General features: G+C 40.7%; 1 protein-coding gene across 1 annotated transcript in view; it reads right to left on the bottom strand.

Moving 5' to 3' along the window:
- The window catches only part of AP1S3 (adaptor related protein complex 1 subunit sigma 3), a 53444-nt gene that overhangs the window by 7118 nt on the left and 21088 nt on the right, over positions 1-25238 (bottom strand). The window contains exons 2-3 of the mRNA XM_054586130.1: positions 8285-8463; positions 6465-6573 (exon numbers count right to left, since the gene is read on the bottom strand). Of these exons, the coding sequence (XP_054442105.1) occupies positions 6465-6573; positions 8285-8463 (288 nt within the window). The remainder of the gene's footprint in view (positions 1-6464; positions 6574-8284; positions 8464-25238) is intronic.

The following is a 25238-nucleotide window of genomic DNA, read 5'->3' as shown; positions in this document are numbered from 1 at the left end:
CTAATGCATCCTACAGTTTGACTTATTTTCCGGCCTCCCCTCTTTCCTCTCCCTCCCTTGGCCTCATGCCTTTCAAATTGGTCACCAATTCCTATTGATTTCATCGTGTAAATAAGCCCCTTCCCATTCTCTTCACTGTCACAGCCGCTGCTCACACCTGCCACATTGAGGCCACTGCAATGATCTTCCAGGTGGCGTGTGTGCCTGCTCAAGGGGAACGACCACTAACCCTTTCCTAAAATGCTGATCTTGGTCCCCTTCTGTGTAGGGTTTTATATTTAAGTCAGAGTTTTAGTCCCTCAGCCTGGCTCACGGGACTCTCTGTGACCCACCTGGGGCCCTCCTCTCTGGCTTCCGTGTCAGCCCTTGCTCCTTAAACTACGGGCGCGCATTCCACAAACTCACAACATCCTTTCATGCCTGGGCCCTTTGCGTTCCAGCAATTCTTGGAATGTTCTCTAAATGTCCTTTCCTTTATTCTTCTGGCAAAACCAAACTCATTTTTCAGGGCCAAAGGCAAAAGTCAGAAGCACAGCGTCTCCCCGCCCCCACCCTCTTTCCTTTCATCCTTTATGTGCCCTGGTGCACGCTTACTTAGCAGTCCCCCCGCAACGGAGTGAGCTCAGGCACGGGCCGTGTCTCGGTGCCCGTTATATGCCTGATACCTGGCACACAGAAGAACGCAATAAATGTCTGCAGGATAACTAGGCGGCCACCATACAGGCCCAGATCCTATGATGCTGGGGATTAATGGCTTCCGAGACCAACAGCTCCCTGAATCCATTGAATGTTGTAACTTTACAGAAAATGGATGTCAATTAGCAAAGTGCTCCATATATTCAGGATTTAGTTCCATAACCTTGCAGATTCCACAAGGAAAATGGTTCATGCTGACAGATCCAACTGAATCTAGAAACATAAGAACAAATGAATGTAATATAACTATAATAAACGAGCAACTCAGAAAAGCTCATCTAACTCATCTTCAAAGGTTATGGTCTCTTCATTCACTGAAAAATAGCATCAATTCAACATGTGTGTATATAGTATATCTATATCTATCTCTTCCCTCCCTCAAGGGCCTCTCTCTCTCCCCCCACACAGATATATATGCATACATACATGATACATATAAATTTACAATTATCTACATATACACATATATATACCTACAGATACACACACACACATATATAAACCAATTTAAGATAAGAGTCTATTCAAACCTTTAGGGATCCCTCTTAAGAACAACTATCAGAGAGAGGAATAATAAAGCCATAACAAAAGCACACGTCCTCAGCTAAGAAACGCTATCTTTTACTTCCAGAACACACTCATTCCAGGTATTTGAATGACAGTACAACTTAATTGCCCAGGAAAAAACACGGAGAGATCAGAGTGCATTGTGGGCCAGGCACTCTAAACAAAGTTAAAAGTACAGCAACAGAATGGGGATAATATTTGCAACATAGATGACAGAGGAGAAAGAACAGTATCCATGATACAGAAAGGATTCTCACAAATCCCTAAGACCAGCATCTCAAACAGAACAACAAAAAGAAGGCTGTCAAGAAGCAATTCATAGACAAGGCAAGACATGGGAAAAAATGCCAATACACATATAAGATGTACAACCTCACTAGTAATCAGGGAAATGCAGATTAAACTAATTTTCACATGATAATTAAGAAAAACCATTGCTGGTGAGACTGTCGATAAACAGGTACTCACGCTCACTGTTGGTGGAATCTGTGAATTTTATAGAACATTTTGGAGGGTCAACATTTTGGATTTTAAATATATAAATCCTTTGACCCAACAATTCCTCAAGGAATTTATTTCTAAGCTATACTCAAACTAGTGCACAATATATATGTGAAGAACAAAAATTATGGAAGCCTAATTTATAATAAAAATTGAAAACAACCCAAAGTCCATCCATAAGGTAATTGCTTAAATAGTGTATGCTATACTCCTGCTTGGGTATGGGATGGGATACCGTGGAATTCTATGTAGAAGTTGGAAAGAATGAGGTAGATTTCATGGAGAGACATGGAAAGAGCTCCAAGAGAGACTTGTAAGAGGAAAATAAAGTTGCAGAATAATATGCATAATGCAATCCCATTTTTACTTTTAAAAGTATATGTCTAGAAGGATAGATAAAAGTTTGCATTACTTTGCAATTTTAAACAATCTAGATAAACAAAAAGAAAGCACAGGCATCATGCACATGGAAGAAGGTAGGAGAAATAAGCAGTTACCAGAGGTTGGAAGAAGCAGGAAATCAGGAGTTACAGTAGCAAGAGCTGAGGAACCTCAGAGTTCAAGGCAGGTGTAGACCAGGAATCCAAGACAGACAGGAGCCTCATTAGGAGAAAACAGCAGCCAGAATTCTGCAAAGTGAACCTGACAGATACTAATTCAAGTTCTCTGAGAACGTATCATACCCCACTTTCAGAGCAGCCATCCCCCCTCCCCCAAGCCTGGCGAGCTCCCCAGCAGCCATGGGGCAATTAATTTACTGCACTGCTCAGTTCAAGGGCCGGGATAAGGTAAGGAGGCATGCAAAGCCAAAAGCACACAAAACACTCAGACATACTGCACAAGCACATAATGCGTACACACACAACTTGGACATACAGTTACTAACTCTAGGTCACAAGGGAAATGGATACATGAATTCTAACGGCATGATAGAGAATGTTACCAATGAGCAGCTATTTCATATACAACAGCCCCAAAATGCTACTCTCTGGTTATTTCTTGAGTCTAACCCTGAGGGATTATTGTATTGCAGAAAAAGAAGAGAGAACATTTCAGGAGAACCCTAGCCTAAATGCAGGTTCTTCAGCTAGTGCCTAATCACTCAAACACTCCTAATTCCACCTAAGCACTCCATCTCAGTACAGCAGATGTTCAGATAACTTCATCCCATCTAATTATGCAAAAACACATGGCTTCTGTGTTACTCAGCACATGAGCCACTTTTTTTTAAATTTTTTTTTTTTTTTTTTTTTTTTTTTTTGGTATATCTCTATTCTGGTGGAAAGCTTATAAAAGGCAGAAAACAGTGATAATTTAACTTGATCTTTGACCTTCAAGCCTTGTGCTTCGGTCTAATTTGGTTTAAGGGTCTTCTCTTAGAACAGAATATGTGATGTAGCAAGAATATTTCTGGTATTCAATAACTAAATTCTTTTAGATGCATCTAAGAGGCACCTTCCCTTACAGGATTCTGTTGTAAAGTAAATACCAAAGGTATCAAGTTATATACAAGGAATGTATGAGACTGTATGTAGAATAATCATAATGCAAGGTGTAACTGCAGAGCAACTGACAGTTTACAAAGTAGTGTTAACTACACTGTGTCTTTGATTCTCACAATAGCCTCATGAGTTTAGCAAAGTATATAAATATTCCCATTAACGTTTCTGAGTGTCATTTTTGTTCTTCTCTGTAAAAGAGAGGTATGTGATGGGCCAAATTATAGGTCTTGTTCGTGAGCCAGTGTCACTGGGATCCAGCAGGCTCAGAGGGCTCTTCTCACAGCAGGAAAATCCCCACAGCAAGATTCAAGCTCTCTGGGAACGCAGCATCCACACCCTCTGAGCACATTGGTAAAAACTCATTTTTCATGGGGAAATATGGCAGGTATCTAAATCCCAGAACAGACCCTTATCTACCGTGAAGCTCTGAGGCATTTCTACTTAGCCTCTATAAATTGGGGTTAATGCTACTTACTGAAGATTGAAAGATTAACTAGTGAATCCTTGTAAATCTCCTTGGAATTGAAAAGTGCTAAAAAAAGAATACATAACTTAAATTAGTAACCAGAGATTTTGATTTATCTGTCATCAGAAGGTAATATTCTTCCAGAGCTAAATATAAGGGAAGCTTAGTACCAAGTTTTCCCTTAGATAACATGAGGGCAGAATTCAAGGAAACCTTCAGTATTAACACAAGAGGAAAATTAAACCAAAGAGAAATATTCCTGAGATGACGTCAACGAAAATCACTACGCTTTGCTCATCACTGTTAATTAATAAGAATTGAACGCCTACTGGGCAGATAGCCTTGAATTGCTCTTAGCTGCTCTTAGCTTAATGAAAGATTCATTGAATTTTTTAGTGAATTAAATTTTGGTTCCCGACAAAGAGCTTCTAAAGGTATGCCAAAATAGGATGAAAAATTAATGTTCGAGAAATGAGAATTCATTCTGACTCTCCTTGTGCTCTAAATGAGCCCAGCATTAGTGAAGGTGGTTCAAATCTTCTTGAGAAAGGCATGTGTCCTGGCATACCCAAAATTTGGTCAGATAAGATCCAGGTCAACATTCAGCCTCAATGCATATTATCATAGTTGGATTAATCCAGAAAAACACAACAGGCCAAACCAGAGTGCGCCAGTGAGGGGGAGAAGGCGAATGCTGGGACAACCCAGGCCTCAGGAAAACCCCCTCAGCCTTTGCAGAAGGCCAAGTCTGGAGTTCTTTTTCAAAAGAAAGCACCAAAATGTCAGAAGTCATTTGAGTGACAGAAAGCATAACATTAAATAATCAAATATAAAAATATGCTATTAAGTCTTCACAAATCTCTCTTTTAAAAATGAAAATAAACTTAGTGAACGAGGAGAAAGAGAAAGAAAAGTGATCTAGCAGCCACTTATTACTTCTGTACACTAATCAACAACTGAAAGTTCCTGAAGCAACATTTTAAATCTTATCATAATTTACAAAGGAAAGAAAAGGGGGTAATAAAGGAGAGGGAAGAAGGGACAGCAGGAAAATTCTTGCAAAAACCCTTCAAGTGCTCACCCTATAAAAAATGTTGCCACAAATCTGATAGAATGCCAACCAATACTGCAAATGCTGCCCATTCTACTAAATGAATTACAGAAAACTCTTCTGCAAATAACCTCTCCTAACAATACTTAATAATAATCTTCAACATGCACGGGAATATGGAGAGTATTGCTAAGAAGAAAACACTTTCCAAATTCAGTGATTTATTTACTCAGAATGTGAACTAAATTGTTTCTGAAACATTTGCTAAAATCTGGTCCAGAGCTGGTTATAAGTAGTGAAAAAACAAACAAATAAGTCCTAGGTCATGATCGCGAGACACCTGTAGTTTGGTGGTCAAGCCAATCCTGTACAAGTTAAAGACAATACCAGGCTGGTCCATATCACGGGAGCACCAGGTATGTTGGGGATGTAAAGAGAGAGAAGCAAGAAAGTTGGAGAAGTGGTCTGGGGCGAGTGTTTAGAGAGCTTAAATACCAGGCTAAGAAGATTGAATTTTATTCATTATAGATGGAGAGTGACTGAGGGGGAAGGTCACCCTGGATCTGTCTATGCAAGGAAGGTGGTGACCACCAGACCAGGCGAGGGCCAGAGGTGAGGTTTAAAAGAGAAGCAAACGTGTAATGCCCAGTAAACCTAGCCTAGTGACGGGAAAGAAGGACATGAATTTCAGTCCAATATGAACAGACAGAGGTAGATTTTAGTAAAGGCTGGAGAACAATGAAAAGATCCGGGGACACAATAAATTCAATTGCAAGATGGAAGGTGAGTTTATTTCTTGTCGCAGTAAAGACTCAGGTGACGATGAGAACTGCAGCGAAGAGCATCTCCAGCAAAGTGAGAAAGAGTTGCCTAGTAACAGGTTTCCAGGAGGGAAAATCAAGTACACAAGAGAGTAGGAAGAGCAGCAGCGCATTCAGAGAGCAGGCAGTGGGAGGGGCTCAGTGGAAGGAACCAGGAGAGGCCTTCAGAAACCCAGCCATCAGCAGAATTTGGTGTCACGGCACGGGGAAAAGGAGCAAAGTGAACGAAAGCATTGTGATGAGCAAGGGTCCAGTGCTTCAGGGAGGTTTGGCAGGTGTAGATTTAAGAAGAGTCATTAGTGTTGGCCCCAGGGGAAGGGCCAGTGATAACTGATTTCCTGGTAGCAGCAAAGGTAGAACCCAAGCTGTAAGCAGCTGCAGAGTGAATGGGTTTGGAGGATTGGGCCACCTCATGTAACTTATTACTTGCCCGCAAAGGCAAGGAGATAACAGCAATGTGAAACAAAGGGGTTTTATTTTTGTTTATTTTATTGGTGTTTTTTTCCTTATGTGTAAATAATACTAAAGAACATGTGTAACTTAGTAAAAGAAGCCAGAGAGAGATAGAAAATCAAAGTAGAAGAGAGATGTCCGTCAATGACAAAGAAGGAATTACATTCTAGTGCATTTAATAGACCTCTAGCACGGTGGTCTGAAGACAGAGACATGACCTGCCTCTGGAAACCTCTCAATCTATCCTTTAAGAACTACAAGAAGTGGGGAGAGCCTGGTGTTCTGATCCTCAGTACAAATGCAATTCGTATTGTACACTTGGGAGAGAGAACGAGTGGGAGGAAAGACAGACTGATGGAAGAGCTGAGTTGGAGACTGGCGGATTCTAATGGGCCAGGACAACTTACGTTTCCAAAGTACTTGTCCAGCAACTCCACATAACGATGCACAATCTCTAGTGTCAGAAGTTCATTGTCCTGATTTTCCACTGCGCAGCAAAAATATAAACTAGCATACCTTGAAAAGAAAAAAAATAAAGTAAAATACAATGACCCATTAAACAACCTGAAGATGTCTCTTTCCCCAGTGAAGATGCAGTTCCCGCCCACACTCCAGAGCATCTCCCCACCCAAGCCCAAGAATGAAACCATCCTGCGTCACATTCCATGTCCTCCCCAAATGTAAAACATAGGAAAATACTGGGGTGATTGGACTACTTTTGTTAATTGTGTGAAAGTCCTTCAACAAAACAGTACCTTGAGGAGCTATTTTCAGGGGGAGAGAGTACTTTGGTGTACGTTAACCGGGGGGTCTGTTCATGCCCCTTCCTGGCTTGAGAACTGTCCTTTGTAAATTCCAAACACCTGGCCGAGGGTCCCCAGGCCCCACCTGCCACCTTCTCCCTCACACTCTCCCACGGCCACTCTGTATGTCCCCACCTGAGGACAGTCAAGTCCCGTGTGCTCCTTCTATGTTTCTTTCACCTAAGATACTCTTCCCTACCCCATTCGCGTGGCTTTCACTCCTCCTCTAGCTCTGAGTTTGGATGTCATTTCCTCCAAGAAACGTCTGTCCTCTCTGACTGGCCTGGACGCCCCTGCTATGCATCCCTGTGCCTCCCCGTCCCGAGAGCAGCGGGTCTCTTCATTGTCCATTCCACGGCCTGTCCTGCCCGCACCAGATCGCTGGCTCCCCACAGGCAGGTACTGAGTCTGCTTTGTTCACAGTTCTAGACCCAGCACCTGTAATATCTGTTGAGAGAACTGCTGAAACCTATTCTTTATACAATGATTTAAAATACAATTGAACCCCAAGTTTTAGAAAACCGGCAGGTGGAGAATATAGACAAGCGTCTTGTCGGCACGCTAAAAATTTTGACCTTGGATCCAGCCGAAGGGTTTTGCCTGGGCACTTCCTAGTAATTTAATCCATTAAATATAGTCTGCAGAAGTTACTTCTGTCTTTCCCCTTCAGGTCTTAGAAACACCCCTTGCAAGAGCCGTTGTAATGTGTGTTCTCCCCCTGGAAGTTGCAATAGGGTGCTGGATGCAGGGTCAGGCCGGCTGTGCTCTGGCCCTGGGCTAGGGATCCGTTATCCAGGTCTTTATTGGCAAAATTACTTTATCTCTTGAGGACTCAGTTTCCTCGTCTATAAATTGAGGTTTCCTTCCACTATGGTCTTCCCATGCAAGCGGGTACAGTAAAGAGAGAATATATAGGCTTTAAAGCCAGAAAGATCTGAATTTGAATTCTGACTCTACCAATTACCGCTCAATTACTATAATTGATTGGAGACTAATTATTTAAACTCCCTGTGGCTTCGGTTTCTTCACCTGCAAATATGTGGGATAATAACAATAAAAAGAGCTGCCCATCTCTGTACCACAGTCATCATCATTTTCTCTATCATATTTATTACCAACTGAAAATAATTTGTTTACTTAACACTAGAACAGGGCTGGGAATGGAGCCGGCACCACTGAGACATTTCTCGGATGCAGGCCTGCGGTACCCTTGGGCAGACAAGCTGCCCAGAATCCATCCTGGCCCATGAAAGGCCTTTTAGAAAAGGAGAGTTCTTTCCTATTAGTCTATTGGTACAGATATTTGGGCTGCAGTGTCCAAAGAGTTCATTAAATGATGAAATTGGTGTTGCAATCAAAAATGTTCAGGATTAAACAAACAAAAGCAGTAAGGAGAAATGTAGTTCTCATAAAGTTACTCACACCTTTTATAAACAAGTTTTAGCTCCTTCCAGTCAATAAAACTGCTTGTCCTCTGACCTCGAGAGAGAACAATCTGGACAATTTCCCGGGTGATCTTTTTCCTTTCCTTGTCAGGGAGAGTTGTGTACCATTTCTGCAGCCGTAATTTCCCTTGTCGGCTGAAGAGCAATATGAAATGTATCTATAACAAATGAGGGACAGAAAAAAAAAAAAACAGACCTTGGTCAACCAAATCACTCTATGTAGACACTAACATTCAGTGGCAGGGTGTACAAAGGATTATAGTTCTGAACAGATGGAAAAAAGACTTACCAGCCTGAAAACTATCTCATCTCTGAAATCTTTAACCCATCAGAGAAACAAAGCAATGTGTGTGCCACAAACAAAGCTTATTTATATTATAGAGGAAAGATAAGTTCTTTAATTCCTGATATGAGTCACAGATGCAGCACAAGGAGAAAAATATGTCAAGCAAGTATATAACTCTTTCAAGAACACATTAAATTCTTCCTTTACACCAAAAAATATATATGTATCTATTAAGAACAGTACAAGAGTTTACTTTAAAAATTTTATCCCAGTTCCATATAACAACTATAGAAACATGATAATAGAGAAATAAAGGAGAAAAGGGAAAGAATGAGGATGAAGCAGGGGGGGAAGTGAGAAAGCAAGAAGGGGGCCATATTCTGTCTTTTTAAATAAAAATTGTACCTATTTAAGGTGTACAACATATAGCGATATATGTGCATAGTGAAGTGATTACTACAATCAAGGTAATCAGCATCAACTCACATATTTATCATTTTTTGTGTGTGATGAAAGCACTGAACTATACTTCCTTAATAACTTTCCAGTATTCAATACAGTATAATTAACTATAGTTGTCATGCTGTACCTTTGATCTCTAGACTTGCTCATAACTGCACTTTGTACCCTTTGAGCCACGTCTCCCCTCTTCCCCACCTCCCTGCTCCTGCTAACCACCATTCTACTGTTTGCAGGAGTCTGACATTTTTAGATTCTCCATATAAGTGAGACCACGCAGTAGCTGTCTTTCTGTGCCTGGCTTATTTCATTTAGCACGATGCCTTCCAGGTTCATCCCTGCTAGGGCACATGACAGGACTTCCTTATTTTTTATTAATGAATAATATTCTACCATATGTGTGTATTACATTTTCTTTTTCCATTCATTTTTTGATGGACACAGGTTGATTCCATTTCTTGAATATTGTGAATAATGCTGCCATGAACTTGGGAGTGCAGATATCTCTTCAAGATACTGATTTCCTTTCCTTTGGAGATAGTCAGAAGTAGGATTGCTGGATCACATGGTAGTCCTAGTTTTAATTCTTTGAGGAACCTCCACATTGTTTTTTGCAGTGGCTGTACCCATTGACATTTCCGCCAACAGTGTACGCGGGTTCCCATTTCTCCGCATCCTCACCGACACCTTGCATCTTTTCCATAACAGCCCTTCTAACAGGTGTGAGGTGATATCCCATGATGCTTTTGATTTTCAAGTCCCTAATGATTACTGATGTTGATTGAGCATCTTTCCATATATATGTCGGCCACTTGCATGACTTCTCTGGAGGAATGTCTATTCAAGTCCTTTGCCCGTTTTTAAATCAGGTTATCTGTTTTCTTGCTATTGAGTTGTTTATGCTCCTTTTGTATTTTGGATATTAACCTCTTAACAGATGTATGGTTTGTAAATATTTGCCTTCCATTCCACAGGTTGTCTCATTACTTTGTTGATTGCTTTCTTTCCTGTGAGAAGCTTTTTAGTTCGGTGCAATCCCATTTGTATATTTTTGCTTTGGTTGCCTGTGCTTTTGCAGTGATGCCCAAAATATTATTGCCCACACTAATGTCAAGAAGCTTTTTCCTTATGTTTTCTTCTAATAGTTTTACAGTTTCAGGTCTTACATTTAAGCATTCAATCCATTGTGAGTTGATTTTTGTATACAGAGTGAGGTAAGTGTCCAATTTCATTCTTCTGCATGTGGATACCCAGTTTTTGCAACACTGCTGACAGAAGAAACTGTCCTTGACACACTGTGTGTTCTTGGCACCTTTGTTAAAGATCCAACTAAGTCTTAAATGTAAACTCTTCACTTTATAAGTTATTTGTCTGAGAGCTTCAGAAACAAACATCTCAAGTTACAATTGTCTTTGGCATCACAACCACAACAGATTCTTAACAACTTATAGAGTGAGTTGGCTATGTTAGGGAGCAACCTGATCTTATTTTCAATTAAGCTTCAAAATGTGTGTTAAAAATGAATATTCATATTCCAACAGATTTTAAAAGCTTTAAATGAGTGGGAGATTACTGTAACATGTAGAAATTTACTTTTGTACCTGGGAGGTATGATAGATCTGCTTCTCAGAAATTGTTACACGGTCTGACCTTTATGCTATGAGAGGTGAAGGTTTCTCAATCCACACTATGTGACCACATTTAGAGTCAAAATTTATTTTGAGTTTTTGTTTTTGTTTTTTTAAACAGTAAAACTCATTGCTGAGGTTGATGGTGTCATGGAGGGAACAATATATACTGGGAACCAAAATAATTTTTCAAACTTTTTACCAATATAATATTCAACTCTTTTTATTGAAACGGCTTAGCTCTAAGCATCATGACATGCCATACAAACTCGATAGGTAGCAATATCTGAGGGCCAAAAGAAACCAGGCCTTCCTCAGAGCTCCCTCTACCCCCAAACTATAGAATTTGAGGTCTTCTTGATAAACCCTCTTCTGCCTTAGTGAGGAAACATCAGTTATAACAAGGACTTAAAGGCCAAGACATGGCAAATGAAGAGAGAGCAAATTAAAAACCCGTACAAACCTAGCAGCTTTAAGAAAAAAATCACCTTCAGTCTGGAATTTTAAATATTTGCTTAGAACACAGCATTTTCTTAAACACCCATTTTACTCTTGGAGCAGGTACAGATGATTCAATAATGGAACACAGTCATTGTTTCCTAAGAATCATATTAAGAAAGGTATTTTTGCTTCCAAGAAGATATAATTATAAAAGTGGTATTCTAAAAGTACAAAATTGAATGGTGATAGAATAATAAAATCTCAGGATCTTGAGAACAAGGACATTTTTTGGATGATCACCAAATGGATAAGACTATTCAATCTAATGTCGAAGTGAAATCCACACATTTTCTTAATTTTCACTTTGCATTTCCTAGCAGAACAGTTTCTTCTCCCCATTTAATCCAAATCTCTTCTGTTACAATTTAAACCAATTTTCCCTAATTTTATCCACAGAGTACATAAAAAGACGTATCGCTCTCCTTGGAATAACAACCAACTTTGCCTATTTGAAGGCAGCCTTTAATGTAGCCTATATCTTTTCCTTCCAGAAGAAATAACCCAGGTTTCACATCTTATCCTTATTGCTTTGATTTTCAGATGTCAAAGTAATCAGAGTTAAAATTCTTCCAGATTTCTTCATAGGCTCTACATGACTTTTAATTTGGGACCCTCAGATCAATGCCACCATCCCAGCAAGAGGCTGTAACTGCCTCCGAGTTTAATTGTGCATGTTCCCCTCTGTTGCAACCTTCACCCAAAGATCAGGTGCCTGCCTTTTTAATTAGGGATCAACAATGGAGAACAATAAACAAAGAGCAATTTTTTCAATCTAACAATAAATTCAAAGAGAAGAGATAATCAGGGACGTAATACATGTACCCATAAAGCCCATACAAAACATAAAAATGCATTCCAAATTATAAAGAAGCAACCACCAGGTTCCGGTTTATCCCGTAACTGCATTGCATAAGGCAGTGTTGGAGGAGTTGGGTCCTCAAGTTCCCCTCTGCTGTCAGGTGTCTGTTACTTCCTTCTCGACTTAACAGCGTTGCTCGAGCGACTGGCAGAATGAATTACAGTGATTCACAAGTTGTCACCTCCAGCAATTGATTTTATCTAATTTATCAATTTGGTCCTTCAAGGCACATTTGAAAATGTTTCAAGAAGTTAATCAAATATCCTTATTTGATTAGCATTCGCTTGGGAGCAGGAAAAAGAGGCAATGGAGTGGTTTTTCTTCAATAATTACAAGAAGCCCTGCGGCGTTGGTGGTATAGCGGTGAGTATAGCTGCCTGACAATAATCACAACAAGCCGACTTAAATTCAAGTTGACGTCATCAACAAATTTCATCTGACTTCAGAAAACAACCACCAAACATTTCTTTCAATAATGCTGCTGAGAAGAAAGGGGTAATGGGGAGACCGGTAACATCCAGAAATGCCAACTCCAGAAATAACCAGAAAATCCAATGAAGTTCGTTGAGCAGGTTTGACTTGCTTCCATTTGGCCAAAATGCTTCAGCTTCAAGTGGTCACCCAGCTTCGCCAATGTCTCCCATCCCTGTCCCAAAAGGAACCGTGCATATCAGCAGCGGCTTTGAGGGGTCTGGTTCTGCCTTAGAGAATCTCTCAAGTCCAAACATGCAAGGTTAACCCGAGCATTCCTTGTCCTCAGAGCATCCTCCAAAACAGTACTTGAGCCAACTGGACAAGTCCAAAACTCTCACTTTGAACCAGCACAGAAACTGGCTGTTTTCTTCATCATATGTTTCTGACGCATATCTATGGGGGTGCTATTAGGCCTTTGAAGGAAACACAAAACAGACCGGTTCCAGTCTATTAATATTTGGGCCGCTGCTCGGAAGCAGTATTAGCAGATTCCTTCTATTTTTTTATTTTTTCTTTCAATTTTATTTTGTAGTGTTTCAGATATACACCTTAGTGGTTAGATAATCATAAACTTTCCATACTGTTCCCTGAATATTTCCAGTACCCACCTGGTGCTATACATAGTTATTATATTATTCCCTCTGCTGGGCTTTATACCCCATGCCTATTCTATAACTATCAATTAGTACTTCTTAATTCCTTTATCTCTTTCACTCAGTCCTCCAAATCCCTCTCTTCTAACAACTGCCAGTTTGCTCTCTGTATTTAATAGTCTGTTGCAATTTTTGCTTATTCATTTCTTTTGTTCTTTAGATTCCACGTAGAAGTGAAATCCTATGATATTTGTCTTTCTCTGACTGACTTAGTTGACTGAGCATAATACCCTCTAGTCTATCTATGCTGTTGCAAATGATAAGATTTCATTCTTTTTTATGGCTGAGTAATATTCCATTGTATATCTCTACCACCACTTCTTAAATCTGTTCATCTATTGATGGGCACTTGGGCTGCTTCCATAGCTTGACTATTGTAGATAATGTTGCAATGAACATATAGGGGTGCCTATATCTTTTCAAATTAGTTTTTTGAGCTTCTTCAGATAAAATCCCTAGAGTAAAGTCACTGGGTCATAAGGCAGATTATTTTTAACTTTTTAGGACACTCCACACTGTTCTTTGTAGTGGTGCACCAACTAGCATCTTCCTTCTCGTTGAAGATAAACAGTGAAGGCTTCCAATAGCAGCTTTAGCTCTTAATGTTTGCAAATCTTCCTGCACCTGACCTGAACCCAAGCAGTGGAGCCACAACCAGCTAGCTCCCAAGAAGAGGGGTATCCGGGACCCTTTCCTGTCCCCAGCGCTGTCTCACCATGAACACTACCTTTTCAGAACTAGCTTGTATTTCAGGATCTGAGCTGCAAATATAAATATGAAGAATATGTTCCTTTCCTCCACTTCCATCAACATGACAGCCCCTTCCTCTGGTGGCCCAATCTCATGATATAGTACTTAAACAACTCTATTGCTAGGGTCCTTTGCCCCTTTTCCAACTTCTACGGCCACTCTGCAAATTCCCAACTCAGATAAGCCCCTCCACTCTCACCTTTGCTTCAATACTGAGGCATCAGGCACTTTGCAGATTGGTACAATACATAAATGTATGATGGACCAGCTCAGCCAAATCACCAGTGTGACTTGAAAACTGTCCAGGTACCTCCTCATGTAAAGGGTCACTACGCAAATCCCACTTTATTTCCTACACAGGTTATTCCAGGTCACCTCCGTGCTTCTCTTATTCCTTATCTCCATCCTCACTCCCAGACTCTGAGAAAAGCCAAGAAGATAAAACCATTCTGTGGGATTTCCTCGGCTCCTCCCACACCTGCACACCCAGAAGCGCACGCCTGGTCACACCCACCCTCAGCTGACTGATTTTCTCCTGTGGCAGGGAACACATACATCGTCTCCTGCCCTGGCCTTCAACTCTAACCGAACCCTTCAGGAACGCAGATTCATCATTTGATGCTGTCTACCTCTGCCTCTCCCTTCTGAGGCTTCTCAAAAGTGGGTGCTGAATAACTAAGTCTCTCTCATCTTTAAAAAATAATGGCCTTCTCTAGAATTCCAATGATCCTAAAACATGACTCAGCGGTCAGTGTCAAGGGTCCAAATGTGCCCATACTCGTAGACCTTATTTAATGCAGATACATATTCAGGCATTAGATGTTGACTGCAGCTCTTTCTAGTATAACACACAAATAATCAAATAAAACTGGAAACTACTGAAGTTGCCAGTAACAGAAAAAATTTTAAATGGCATTTGTTAAATGATTTCAATAAATAAAAATGCCTATGATATAACTGAAGTTAAAAAGAACAATATAAAACAGTATGTGGAATATCATAGCAACAATATAAAATGATACTTGCGTGGAAATTATATGAAGGAAATACATTGAGTTGTTAATCATGTTTATCTCAGAATAGTTGAATTATAATTGTTATTTTCTTCTCTGTACTTATATAATTGGATTTCCCAAATTCATATGTGTGATCCTTTAATGAGGAAAAAAAATGCTTAATGAAAAGAATATTAGCAAGTTCAGTAAAAGTCAGCCAACATTCTGTCTGTAAGCCAAACACTTAGTGAATGTCAAAGTGCTTTCAACAAATACACCTTCACGTAAAGGAGATGGCACAGCACTCAGAAGATCCTGGAGTGCGGGGTAGCCGGACTAACTGGTTCCCAGCCTGTCCCCTGGCCACCGACCGTGTAGGCAGGCGCAAACGCAAAGCTGGCACGTAAGGAGTTTCAAACATGGGCATGGTTGCTGTGTTCAGATGGGGAAGCCCTGGTAATCATGTGTCTCTAATTTCAAAACGATCTCTAATTTCAGAAAAAACACATAAATTAAGGGTGTGCATTTCAAGGTTTTGCTTCAATTGCACATATTTCTACAGGGTGATGGTGTAAAATGTGCTTCTTGTGATTTGGTTGTGGCTACAAGGAGGAAGAGGAAGAAGGGAAGGAGGAAACGATGACAAAGACAACGAGCCTAGTAAAGGTCACCCGCAATGAGGTAAAAATGCAAGAAAAAAATGCCCTAACACAAAGCTGGCCAATAAGGAAATGTTAACAAAAAACAGCTTAAAAAAAATTTAATGCTAGTAGTTAGAGTCAGGGAATGCTGAGTGTCAGGAAGATTTTATATATATATATAGCTATATATATATATTTTCCAGGTGTGTGAAGCAACTATTTGCAGTGGGTCTTTGGGTGTGGAAACCACTGCAGTGTAAACAGAAAGCTGAGTTTCAAGAATGGCTGTGTACCCAATAAATTCAATTTAAAAAAAAGAAGAGTAGTGTAAATATATCTGCAAATCAGTATAAAGTGTCACAGTGAGTATCTTTGGACTAAAATGGGCTTTTAAATACTGCCCTTATTTTGCTTTTTTCTATTTTCTAGTTTTTCTACAATGAACATCCACTAGTTTCATAATAAATTTTAAAAAGTATTTTTCCTTATTAGAATAAACGGAAGGGCCCCGGCTGGTGTGGCTCAGTGGACTGAGCGCCGGCCTGCGAACCAAAGGGTCGCCAGTCTGAGCCCCAGTCAGGGCACAGGCCTGGGTTGCAGGCCAGGCCCCCAGTAGGGGGTGTGCAGGAAGCAACCACACATTGATGTTTCTCTCCCTCTCTTTCTCCCTTCCCCACTCTCAATAAATAAATAAATAGATAGATAGATAGATAAAAAGAAGGGCCGTCTAAGACTAAGTAGCTAAGTCCGCATATACGTTAATATATGTCCTGATTTTACTTCCAGGCATACAACATTTGATCTGAATTCTAATGTTCCTAATACAATTTTTAAGAAAAGGGAATTGATAGAGGTTTTGGTTGACTCTGTGCCTACCCTTCATCATTCACCTGCTCAGAGGGTCCCAGGATGTACAGTTCCCTCCTCTGCAAGCCAAGCTGCTTTCTCTGCAAAGGTCACTTGCTTGAGCCTTCAGTGATCTACCCTATGACAGACTTTACCAGTGTGTTCGGGGCAGAAATAAGATTTGCCAGGCTACAGTTTCCCAGAAGTCATCTATATACGTTCGTAGCCTGAAGGTTCACTGACAATCTGGCAGGGCTCAAGTTTAGTGGCTCTCTGCAACAAACTTGTTACATGCCAGAAATTAAAACATTTGGTTATTTCAAATTTCTCACATGCCACCCAGCCAAAGTGGTGTATCTCAATCCCTATTTCAGCCTGGACGCAGGACACCCAAACATGACTCAGGGCATGCCAGGCATCTACCGCCAGGCCAAGCCACCTGCTTGGCCAGGGAGTGGGGGGCGGTCGAGCCACTTTGGTGGATAAGTGGGAAGACTTTGCTAGCAGGTTGAGAGCGTGCATTTGAATCCTGGTTCTGTCATGTATGAGCTAAGCAGACCTGGAAAAGTTACCTGATCTTTCTGGACCTCGGTCTCCTCATCTGTAAAACAGGGATGACCACAGTAATGACCTCAGTAATGTGAGAGGATGTAATGCACATGTTAGCTTCTTAGCACAATGCCCAGCACAGAGCGAGCTCACAATGAATGCTTGCTATTGCTAATAAATCATTCGGGAGACTCTCCCACCCATTTATACTCCCATTTATCTTCACTGGGATAAGAAAAAGCTCTTTGCATCTTCCTTGTGAATCACTCCATTCCTCTTCCAGCACCGTTCGCCAGTTGGTTCCACGTTCTAAGGAAAGAGCCTCTGCCAGCCGTTTCATAGGTACTCAGGGAAGTGCCCTGCTGATTCTTTGGGTAATAAACCATCCCGCTTCCAGCTGACTTGCTACCTTGTCTCCTTAATCACCTGGTCTCATCCATCACCTTTCCAATGCTCAGGGAATGAATCAACAGACAGCCCAAACCTGGAGGGAAGTCAGTTAAGTTCCTTTCTTTCTTTTGACTGCTAACCAGGGGCCTCCTGGCCAAGAATGTATTACTTCTCTCTGCATTCCCTGTAAGGAGCTTATTCTAGGGCTCCCCGCTTTTTCACTCATGAACGTGCATGGTTCTAGTTTATCTAGAATTGGGCGATGGCAGTCACTGTGTTTATTTTTGGTGTTTGCCTTCTCTGCTGCCTCTGCTGGAACGGCGTCACTCCTCTGAGGTGACCTGTCTCTCTCTTCCCCTACCAGGTCCCTCTCATGACGCAGCGTGGCTCAGTGGGGATGACGGGGCAGCTGTGGCACCAAACCTGCCGTCGGCTCCTCTCTCTGGGCTCGCGGTCTGTTTGACAAATGGGACAGCAGGGCCACATATCAAACACCTTTCATAGGCGAGGCAGAGACAGGCAACATTTTAAGTGAGGGAAAAGGTTCAGAGTAATACAACAGGGGGTGGAAGACACAGAGTCACACTGTAGATCACAAGTTCCAACTAAAGGGACAGCCGCAACTCATCCATAATAAGGGGTTGTCAAAAAAAGAAAAATCAGCCAGTATTGCCAGGGGGCGGGGGGAGGGGGGCGCGGGGGGCGGGGTTCCTCCCAAAAGAGGCCTGAAATCTGATGATTATGTTAAATCCTGGGATTATTTTAATGTTAGGAATCAATCGTTAATAACAACAACACAATCCCGTGGGAGCTAAAGGAAGCAAGCAGTGGCGGTCCACAAGCTGCTCGGGGGCGGCAGGTCTCCACGGAGGCCGCTGAGTTGGGAGACAGCCAAAGGCCATTCGTTCACTACTGCCATTCTCCCGCTTTGTTGGACTCTATAGATTTCCCCTTTTTTGTGTGGTTTCTATTTGAGGAAGTGACCCTCTGGCTTGAGAACCTTGTTCCCACATCTCAGCCTGAGGCTGAGATCAGAATCTCCTAGGAACTCTTAGTCACCAAATTTTATAGGTTTCTTTTCCTCAAGATTCCCAGCTCAGGTTTCTGTGTCCACAATAAAGAAGGAGAAAAGTTATATGGAGAAGTAAAACACACATCATCTCAGAATCTCCGGTCTGGCTTGTTACGTCAACCTTTTTCCTGAAATAAAATGTTGAAAAGCAACCCCATGGCCCAATGTACTTCAATTCTTTTCCTGATCCTGGCACACCACCTGGTGGCAGGTAGCACTATCTGCTTACGACAAGTGAAATGCTCAGTGAAGGAAAATCAGGTGAATGGTGTGAGGAGAGAGGAAAAAAATAGAAAAATAGGGACTGTAAGAAAATAAAAGGAAGGAGATGAAAACGGAAGTTATGAACAATCCACAAATTAAACAGTTAACTGATGAGAGTTTGCTAGTGGCCATTTATATAAAACATTAAAGAGAGTTCTGTAGAGAAAATTCCTCACAAAATTTTTTGTTATCCGTCCACCTGTATGCACCACCATGTTTATTGGCAGGACAGATGGATAGAAACACAGGTAGATGGGTAGTTATATTGATAGGACAGGATCAGCAGCCTGTTGTGGGTTGAACTACATCATTTAAAAATTCATGTGCTAAAGTTCTAACCATCCCTCGCCCCTCCCAAGTATCCTATACTGTGACCTTGGTCATTCCAGATGTTAAGATGAGGTTCAACTAGAGAGTAGGCTGGGCCCCTAATCCAACATGACAGGTATTAGAATAAAAAGAGGGCATTTGAATACAGGTACGCACATATCAAGAATACCCTGCAGGGATGAAGGCAGAGCCCAGCAATGCCAAAGGTGTCCAGCAAAGCGCCAGGAGCCAGAAGAGAAGCATGGCACAGATTCTCTCTCAGAGTCCCCAGAAGGAACCAGCTCAGTCAAAACCTTGCTTTTGGACTTCCAGCCTCCAGAATTGTGAAAGTGTAAGTTTCTGTTGTTTAAGCCACTTAGTTTGTAGCATTTTTTTACGGCAACCCTTATGTACATCTTATCTCTGGCTTTGAATTTTATGACCTTTTTAAAAATCTCAAACATCATCATCATTGTTTTCTGTGTTTACAATTCAAAATCATGAAACCAAGTCCTCTACATTCCAGAGATAAAGTCAGCAGATTCCGTTCAAGTTAGCAAATATTTAGTTAGTATCTACTGCAATGAGGTATTTAAAATGAAATAATCCCTCATTCCTGGACTCACGAAATACTAGTATTAAAAAGAACAACAGAGCTGACTGGGTGCAAACTGCCTCCTCTTAAGGTGAGGACACGCAGACCCAGCAAGCTGGTGGCCGCCACCCTCGGTCGGTCGTGCGGTTAGCAAGCGGCTGACTTAAAATGATCTCCCCGCTCCCAGCCCAAGGCTCTTGGCACTTGGCACCTTAAGCCACCTTTTGTTTTCTGGAAAAGGTAAAACTACTACTGTTCTTAATTTTTTTCCATTTGTACAAATATTTATAACCAGGCAAGACTTATGCTAACACCAGAGCCCTACTTTTAACAGTTGACCTGCGTTGAGAGTGTTGCAGACACCATGCTCAGCATGGTACGTGCAGTACCTCATTTAGTCTTCATTAAAATCGGGAGGAGGTAGGTAATATTATTACCTGTAAGTGGTTGCTAAAAAGCTAGAGCCAGGAAAAGTGAAGGACCTTGCTCCGGTTCAACAGCCGGAAGGTTCCAGATACGGGCTTTGATTCCGGAGCCCACTCTGTACCTGGCTATGCAGCATTGCCTCCCAGGAGAGCAGCAAAGACATGGGCTCAGGCACCAACTAGGCCGGATTTTCCCACTTTTAGAGTCAATGTATTGAACCATCTTTGCAACTAGAAGCCACTTCTTTTTATTTAAATTAAATTTATTGGAGTGACATTGGTTAATAAGATTGTATAGGTTTAAGTGTATAATTCCTATGATACATCGTCTGTATGTTGCATTGTGAGCCCACCATCGGAAGTCTAATCTTCTTCTGTCACCATATGTTTGACCCCTTTACCACCCCTGACCCTCCTTCCTTCTGGTAACCACCATACTGTTGTCTGTGTCTATAAATTTTTGTTTGCTTTCCTTGTGTGGTCATTTGTTGCTTTCAGTTTTATATCCCACATATGAGTGAAATCATAGGATTCTTAACTTTTTCTGTTTGACTCATTTTGCTTAGCATGATACTTTCAAGACCCATCCATGTTGTCACAAATGGCAGTATTTCATCTTTTCTTATGGCTGGGTATATATATATATGGCACAGCTTCTTTATCTAATCACGTGACCATAGGGCACTGCAATTGTTTCCATGTCTTGACTACTTACTGTGAATAATGCTGCAACGAACATAAGGGTGCATATATCTTTGCAAATAAATGCTTTCAAATTATTCAGGTAGATATCAAGAAGAAGTGGTGCTGGGTCATATGGTAACCTTATTTTTAATTTTTTGAGGCACTTCCATACTGTTTTCTACAGAGTCTAGAAGATATCTCTTGAACAATTACCTGCCCACTCCAACATCAAGAGTTTTTTTTTGCTGATTTTTAAAATGAGCAAGAAGGGACAAAAGCCCTTTGATAGCGATTAAGATAGAAGAAATAAATATTCAACTAAATGTAATAATGGCATTAGCACCGATTCAGTCTGGGTCACTACTATTAAATATATCACAGCAGTAACAATAAGATGGGGAAGAAGAGCCTTAAGCAAAGTTTTTTGGACTGACAATGTTCTGCTAGCAGAAAAAAAAAATAATCTCAAGTCATCTGTGCAGTTGAACTAGGTCAAACATGGGCCCTTATCTCTTCTTAGACAAAGTAAGAGCAATGAGGAACTTAGAAAAAAAATTGTCGGATATAATGCCATTGAGAGGAAGAGCCACTATTTCCTTTGAGACTGTAAAATAAAACAGGCTCTGCATTGGTAGGAAAGTCCCTGCGGTGGGAAGTAGGGAGAAGTGTGATAAGAAAGAGGAAGAAGGTAATGCTGGGCTTGCTTTCTTACTGAAAATGCATTCAGGTTTACCTTCCTTCCTGTCATTCCTTACTTCTTTCATGTAGTCATTCAACCATTCTGTACTAACTGTTACCATGTACCAGACCCTGTGCCAAATGATGAGGACACCACCAAGAACAGGACAGACAGGTTCCTGCCCTTTGGGAGTACACATCCAAACAGAGGGAGACATTAAACACAGAATTATAGCCAATTGTGATGCGTTCAAGCAAAAGCAGCACAGCAGCAGTGGGAAAGTAAAGTGACCTTATCTGAATATATCAAGGAAGTGACTTTCAACAGAAGATCTAAAAGTTAAAGAGGATTAGTCAAATAGAAATGGGTAGAGAAAGGAGAGTGTAGGGCTAAGGAAGAATGATCAGGCCGAGGGAATTGTAGAAAAAGAATGTCAGGAGAGACTGCTCTCCATCTATGAGCCTGTCTCTTTTTTGCCTTTTACTTCAGGACCAAAATATAAGAATTCATAGACAGGGACAAGTGTGGTGATTGCAGGGGCGGCAGCGTTGCCGGGGAGCGAGGTGAGGTGGGCGGAGGTGGAAGAGGGTACAAAAGGGATAAAAGGGACAAATGGGAGTGGGAAAAAAAATACAATAAAAATACAAATTTGAGAAAAAAAGAAAGTTAGCAGAGAAAGGATATTGTGTCTTCAAAGAACGGAGAACAGCACATACGGTTGCTTGACTGAAGAGGAAGGGAAGTGTGGGGAGAGATCGCAGATGCAAACTTAAGAATGGTCTTGTAAGCTACAGTGAGGAGTTTGGACCTGGGCCTAAAGGCGATGGGAATGAAGAAGCCTAAGAAGGGAGTGGCACGTGGAAGTGATGACCACAATGGCTTCCACCAGCAGGTAGCAGTGGGAATTGAAAGTAGTGGGCGATTCTAAGCTATTTCCATAGTATTGGGTTGGCCAAAAAGTCTGTTATGTTTTTTTCTGTAAAATAAGACTCATTTTTCATTTTCACCAATAACTTTACTGATTTGGATATTTTGAGTATGTCAGTTATTTCCCACTATCGGCTTCTAGTGGGTAGAGGCCAGGGGTGCTGTGAAACATCTTCCAATGCATGAGACAGCCCCACAGCAAAGAGTTATTTGGCCAAAATATCAACAGTGCCAAGAAACTTCGCAAACCACTTTTGACATGTTCGATCAGTCACAGCACCTTCTCCATACACTGCACAAATCTTTTTTGGCATTTCAGTTGCATTTTTACCTTTCTTGAAATAACAAAATATAAGACGCCAAAAATGATGCATATTTTTTCATCTTCAATATTGAAATGGCTACCCAAAAATTCATCAATTTTGATACTTTTTTAAAATTATTTATTTTTTAAATATTTTATTTATTTATTTTAGCGAGGGGGAAGGGAGGGAGAAAGAGAGGGAGAGAGACATCAATGTGTGGTTGCCTCTCACACACCCCCTACTGGGCACTTGGCCGAAACCCAGGCAGGTGCCCTTACTGGGAATTGAACCGGTGACTCTTTGGTTTACAGGCCGGCACTCAGTCCACTGAGCCACACCAGCCAGGGCAATAAGTGTTTTTTTAATGCATGCTGATATGACAGCTGTCACAATGCAACCGAACAAAACTGTTTTGAATGAAGACAACTAAGCACTACTAGAGCCATCTTATGGAAAAAAATAATAATAATAATGCACTTTTTGGTATTGGTGAGCTGTGGGTGTGAGGAGAGAAAAGCCATGAATAATTCCCAAGTGTGGTGGCAAACTTTCTGAGCCAAGGAACCCAGGAGGATTAGGAGATAAACCAAAGGAAAGGGAGCAGGCATGAAAGCGGCAACAGGCTTGAACGCTTTGTCAGGTCACATTTCAAGGTCCTCCTCAACGCAGAGACTGTCCTCCAACCAGCAGCTTAGAATACAGTGAGGCTGGAGAACTCTCCTGAATCATTTGCTCCAATCTCATATGTTTAAATGAGAACACTGAGGCACTGAGACAGGAAATGACTGTTAAGACCACAAAAGGAGTCGGTAATATCGGATAAAGGATCCAGGCCCAGGCTCACCACCGCACAGTGCTTCTCATCAAGAAGAGTTTTAAACATGTTACCCTTCCCCACTGACTCCCTAAAGCAAACCTGTCCAACTTGGTGAGAAAGGTTACATCCTGTGTTGTTTGTCTATTTCTTTTAAATTTTGAATTCACTAAAATAGAACATTTCAAAATATCCCAGAAAAAAAAAATAATACTGTGTAGATTAGGAGATCCCAGTATTTTCCAATAATGAACGATGTAATCAGCAATGCTTATATAAAAAGTCCCAGTTACTATTATTTAAACAGTGTAAGAAAATTTAATAGGAATTATTTGCCAGGACAATAAGTTGACAGTTTTTCAACATAATAACATATTAAAGTATTTTTTTATATAATGCAATGTAAAATTATTAATGGTCTTTTGACTTTTTGATTCCCAATGATTCCTACCTTTAAAAAATAATTAGCATAATTATAAGCTATATTCTTAGGCAATACATGGACTGTATTAAAGATGTCGTAGCTCTCAAGCAACTTTAACAACTGATCTCACAAATCGCAAATGAGCAAAGGCAAACCATTTTAAAGGGTACTTCTCCAGCATTTACTCTGAGACGTGCTCAACCTCACTGTTAAGTATATTCTTAAGTTTCATCAATGGTTTCAATTAGGAGCATTTTTCCCAAAGTTTTCATTCCATTCCAATATCCATATTTCTCAAAAGAAACATCTTTCTGTAAACCTATAGTTCAGAAATACTCCTGAACAAATAATATGTGGATAAAGCTATAGTCAATAAATAAGTACACCTGTAGGTAAATAAATGAAAACATACTAGAACCACACTAGGATGGTTTTTCCATTGCTACAATCTATGTAATTGTGTTAAAATCTGAATATTTTCATCAATCAAAATTTCTGTGCTAGTTGACAGTACAGCCTTTTTCTGTGACTGTGTAAACTTGTTCCAAGCAACTTTAAACTGCAATGATGTTACCTGAGGCGAGCAAACACATCTACTTGATCAATAAATGTGAGAAATGGAGGTTTGTGGTATACTCAGATGAGTGAAGGCACAGAAAGTATCCAAATGTAACCTCAGAATCATTATTTGCAAAAGTCCTGCAAAAAAATCAGTAGTATACTACTAAATTAAATATACTACTCTGGTGAAATGAGTAAGGCAAAAGGAAGGGGCGGGGAAAATCTCAACTCACTGAAACCTCAAAGCAACACAACTTTCAGGTCAGCCTGTAAGAAACCATAATGCATATTTCTAGAAGCATATGACGTTGGATATAGTTCCAAACTACAAGAGGCACTAGCATATATTAGTTCATTTGGAATGATCTTGGATACACATCTAAAACATCGGATGAATCATTTACCTAGCAGAATACATCGTGAGACTAAACTATCAGTCAAGTGAGATTTGTTTTTCTTGTAAATCACCAATGCCCAGTGAAAACAATCCACCCCAACTCCAATGTCTCTCCTTACATCGGTGATAAATTCACTTATAGGTCTTCCTCTTCCAGAAAGTTAAAGCTTTATTCAAAGTCAAATACAGTCAGTTAATTTTTAAATTTATATCCAAAATGAGTCAAAAGGAGCCAAAATGAAATAGGAAAAATTGGATCCAGTTAGTCAGATTTATAATGCCCCAATTCCAGAATGCAATTGTAGTATTAATAAATGTTACTCCTCAGAATTCCACAAGTGTTTTTCACTGCATGCAACAATTAATTGGTCTTAACCAATTAATTGGTTAAGTGACCAATAGCATGGCCACTAGCATGAGGGTGAAGGCAACGGTCCGGCCACAGT

Source organism: Pteronotus mesoamericanus, unplaced genomic scaffold (genome assembly GCF_021234165.1).
Source record: "Pteronotus mesoamericanus isolate MK-2021 breed Mesoamerican mustached bat unplaced genomic scaffold, CSHL_Meso_final contig_90, whole genome shotgun sequence".
NCBI classification, from domain to species: domain Eukaryota; kingdom Metazoa; phylum Chordata; class Mammalia; order Chiroptera; family Mormoopidae; genus Pteronotus; species Pteronotus mesoamericanus.
The sequence above is the reverse complement of the archived record's forward strand: the minus strand, read 5'-3'. Positions and strand labels throughout refer to the sequence as shown.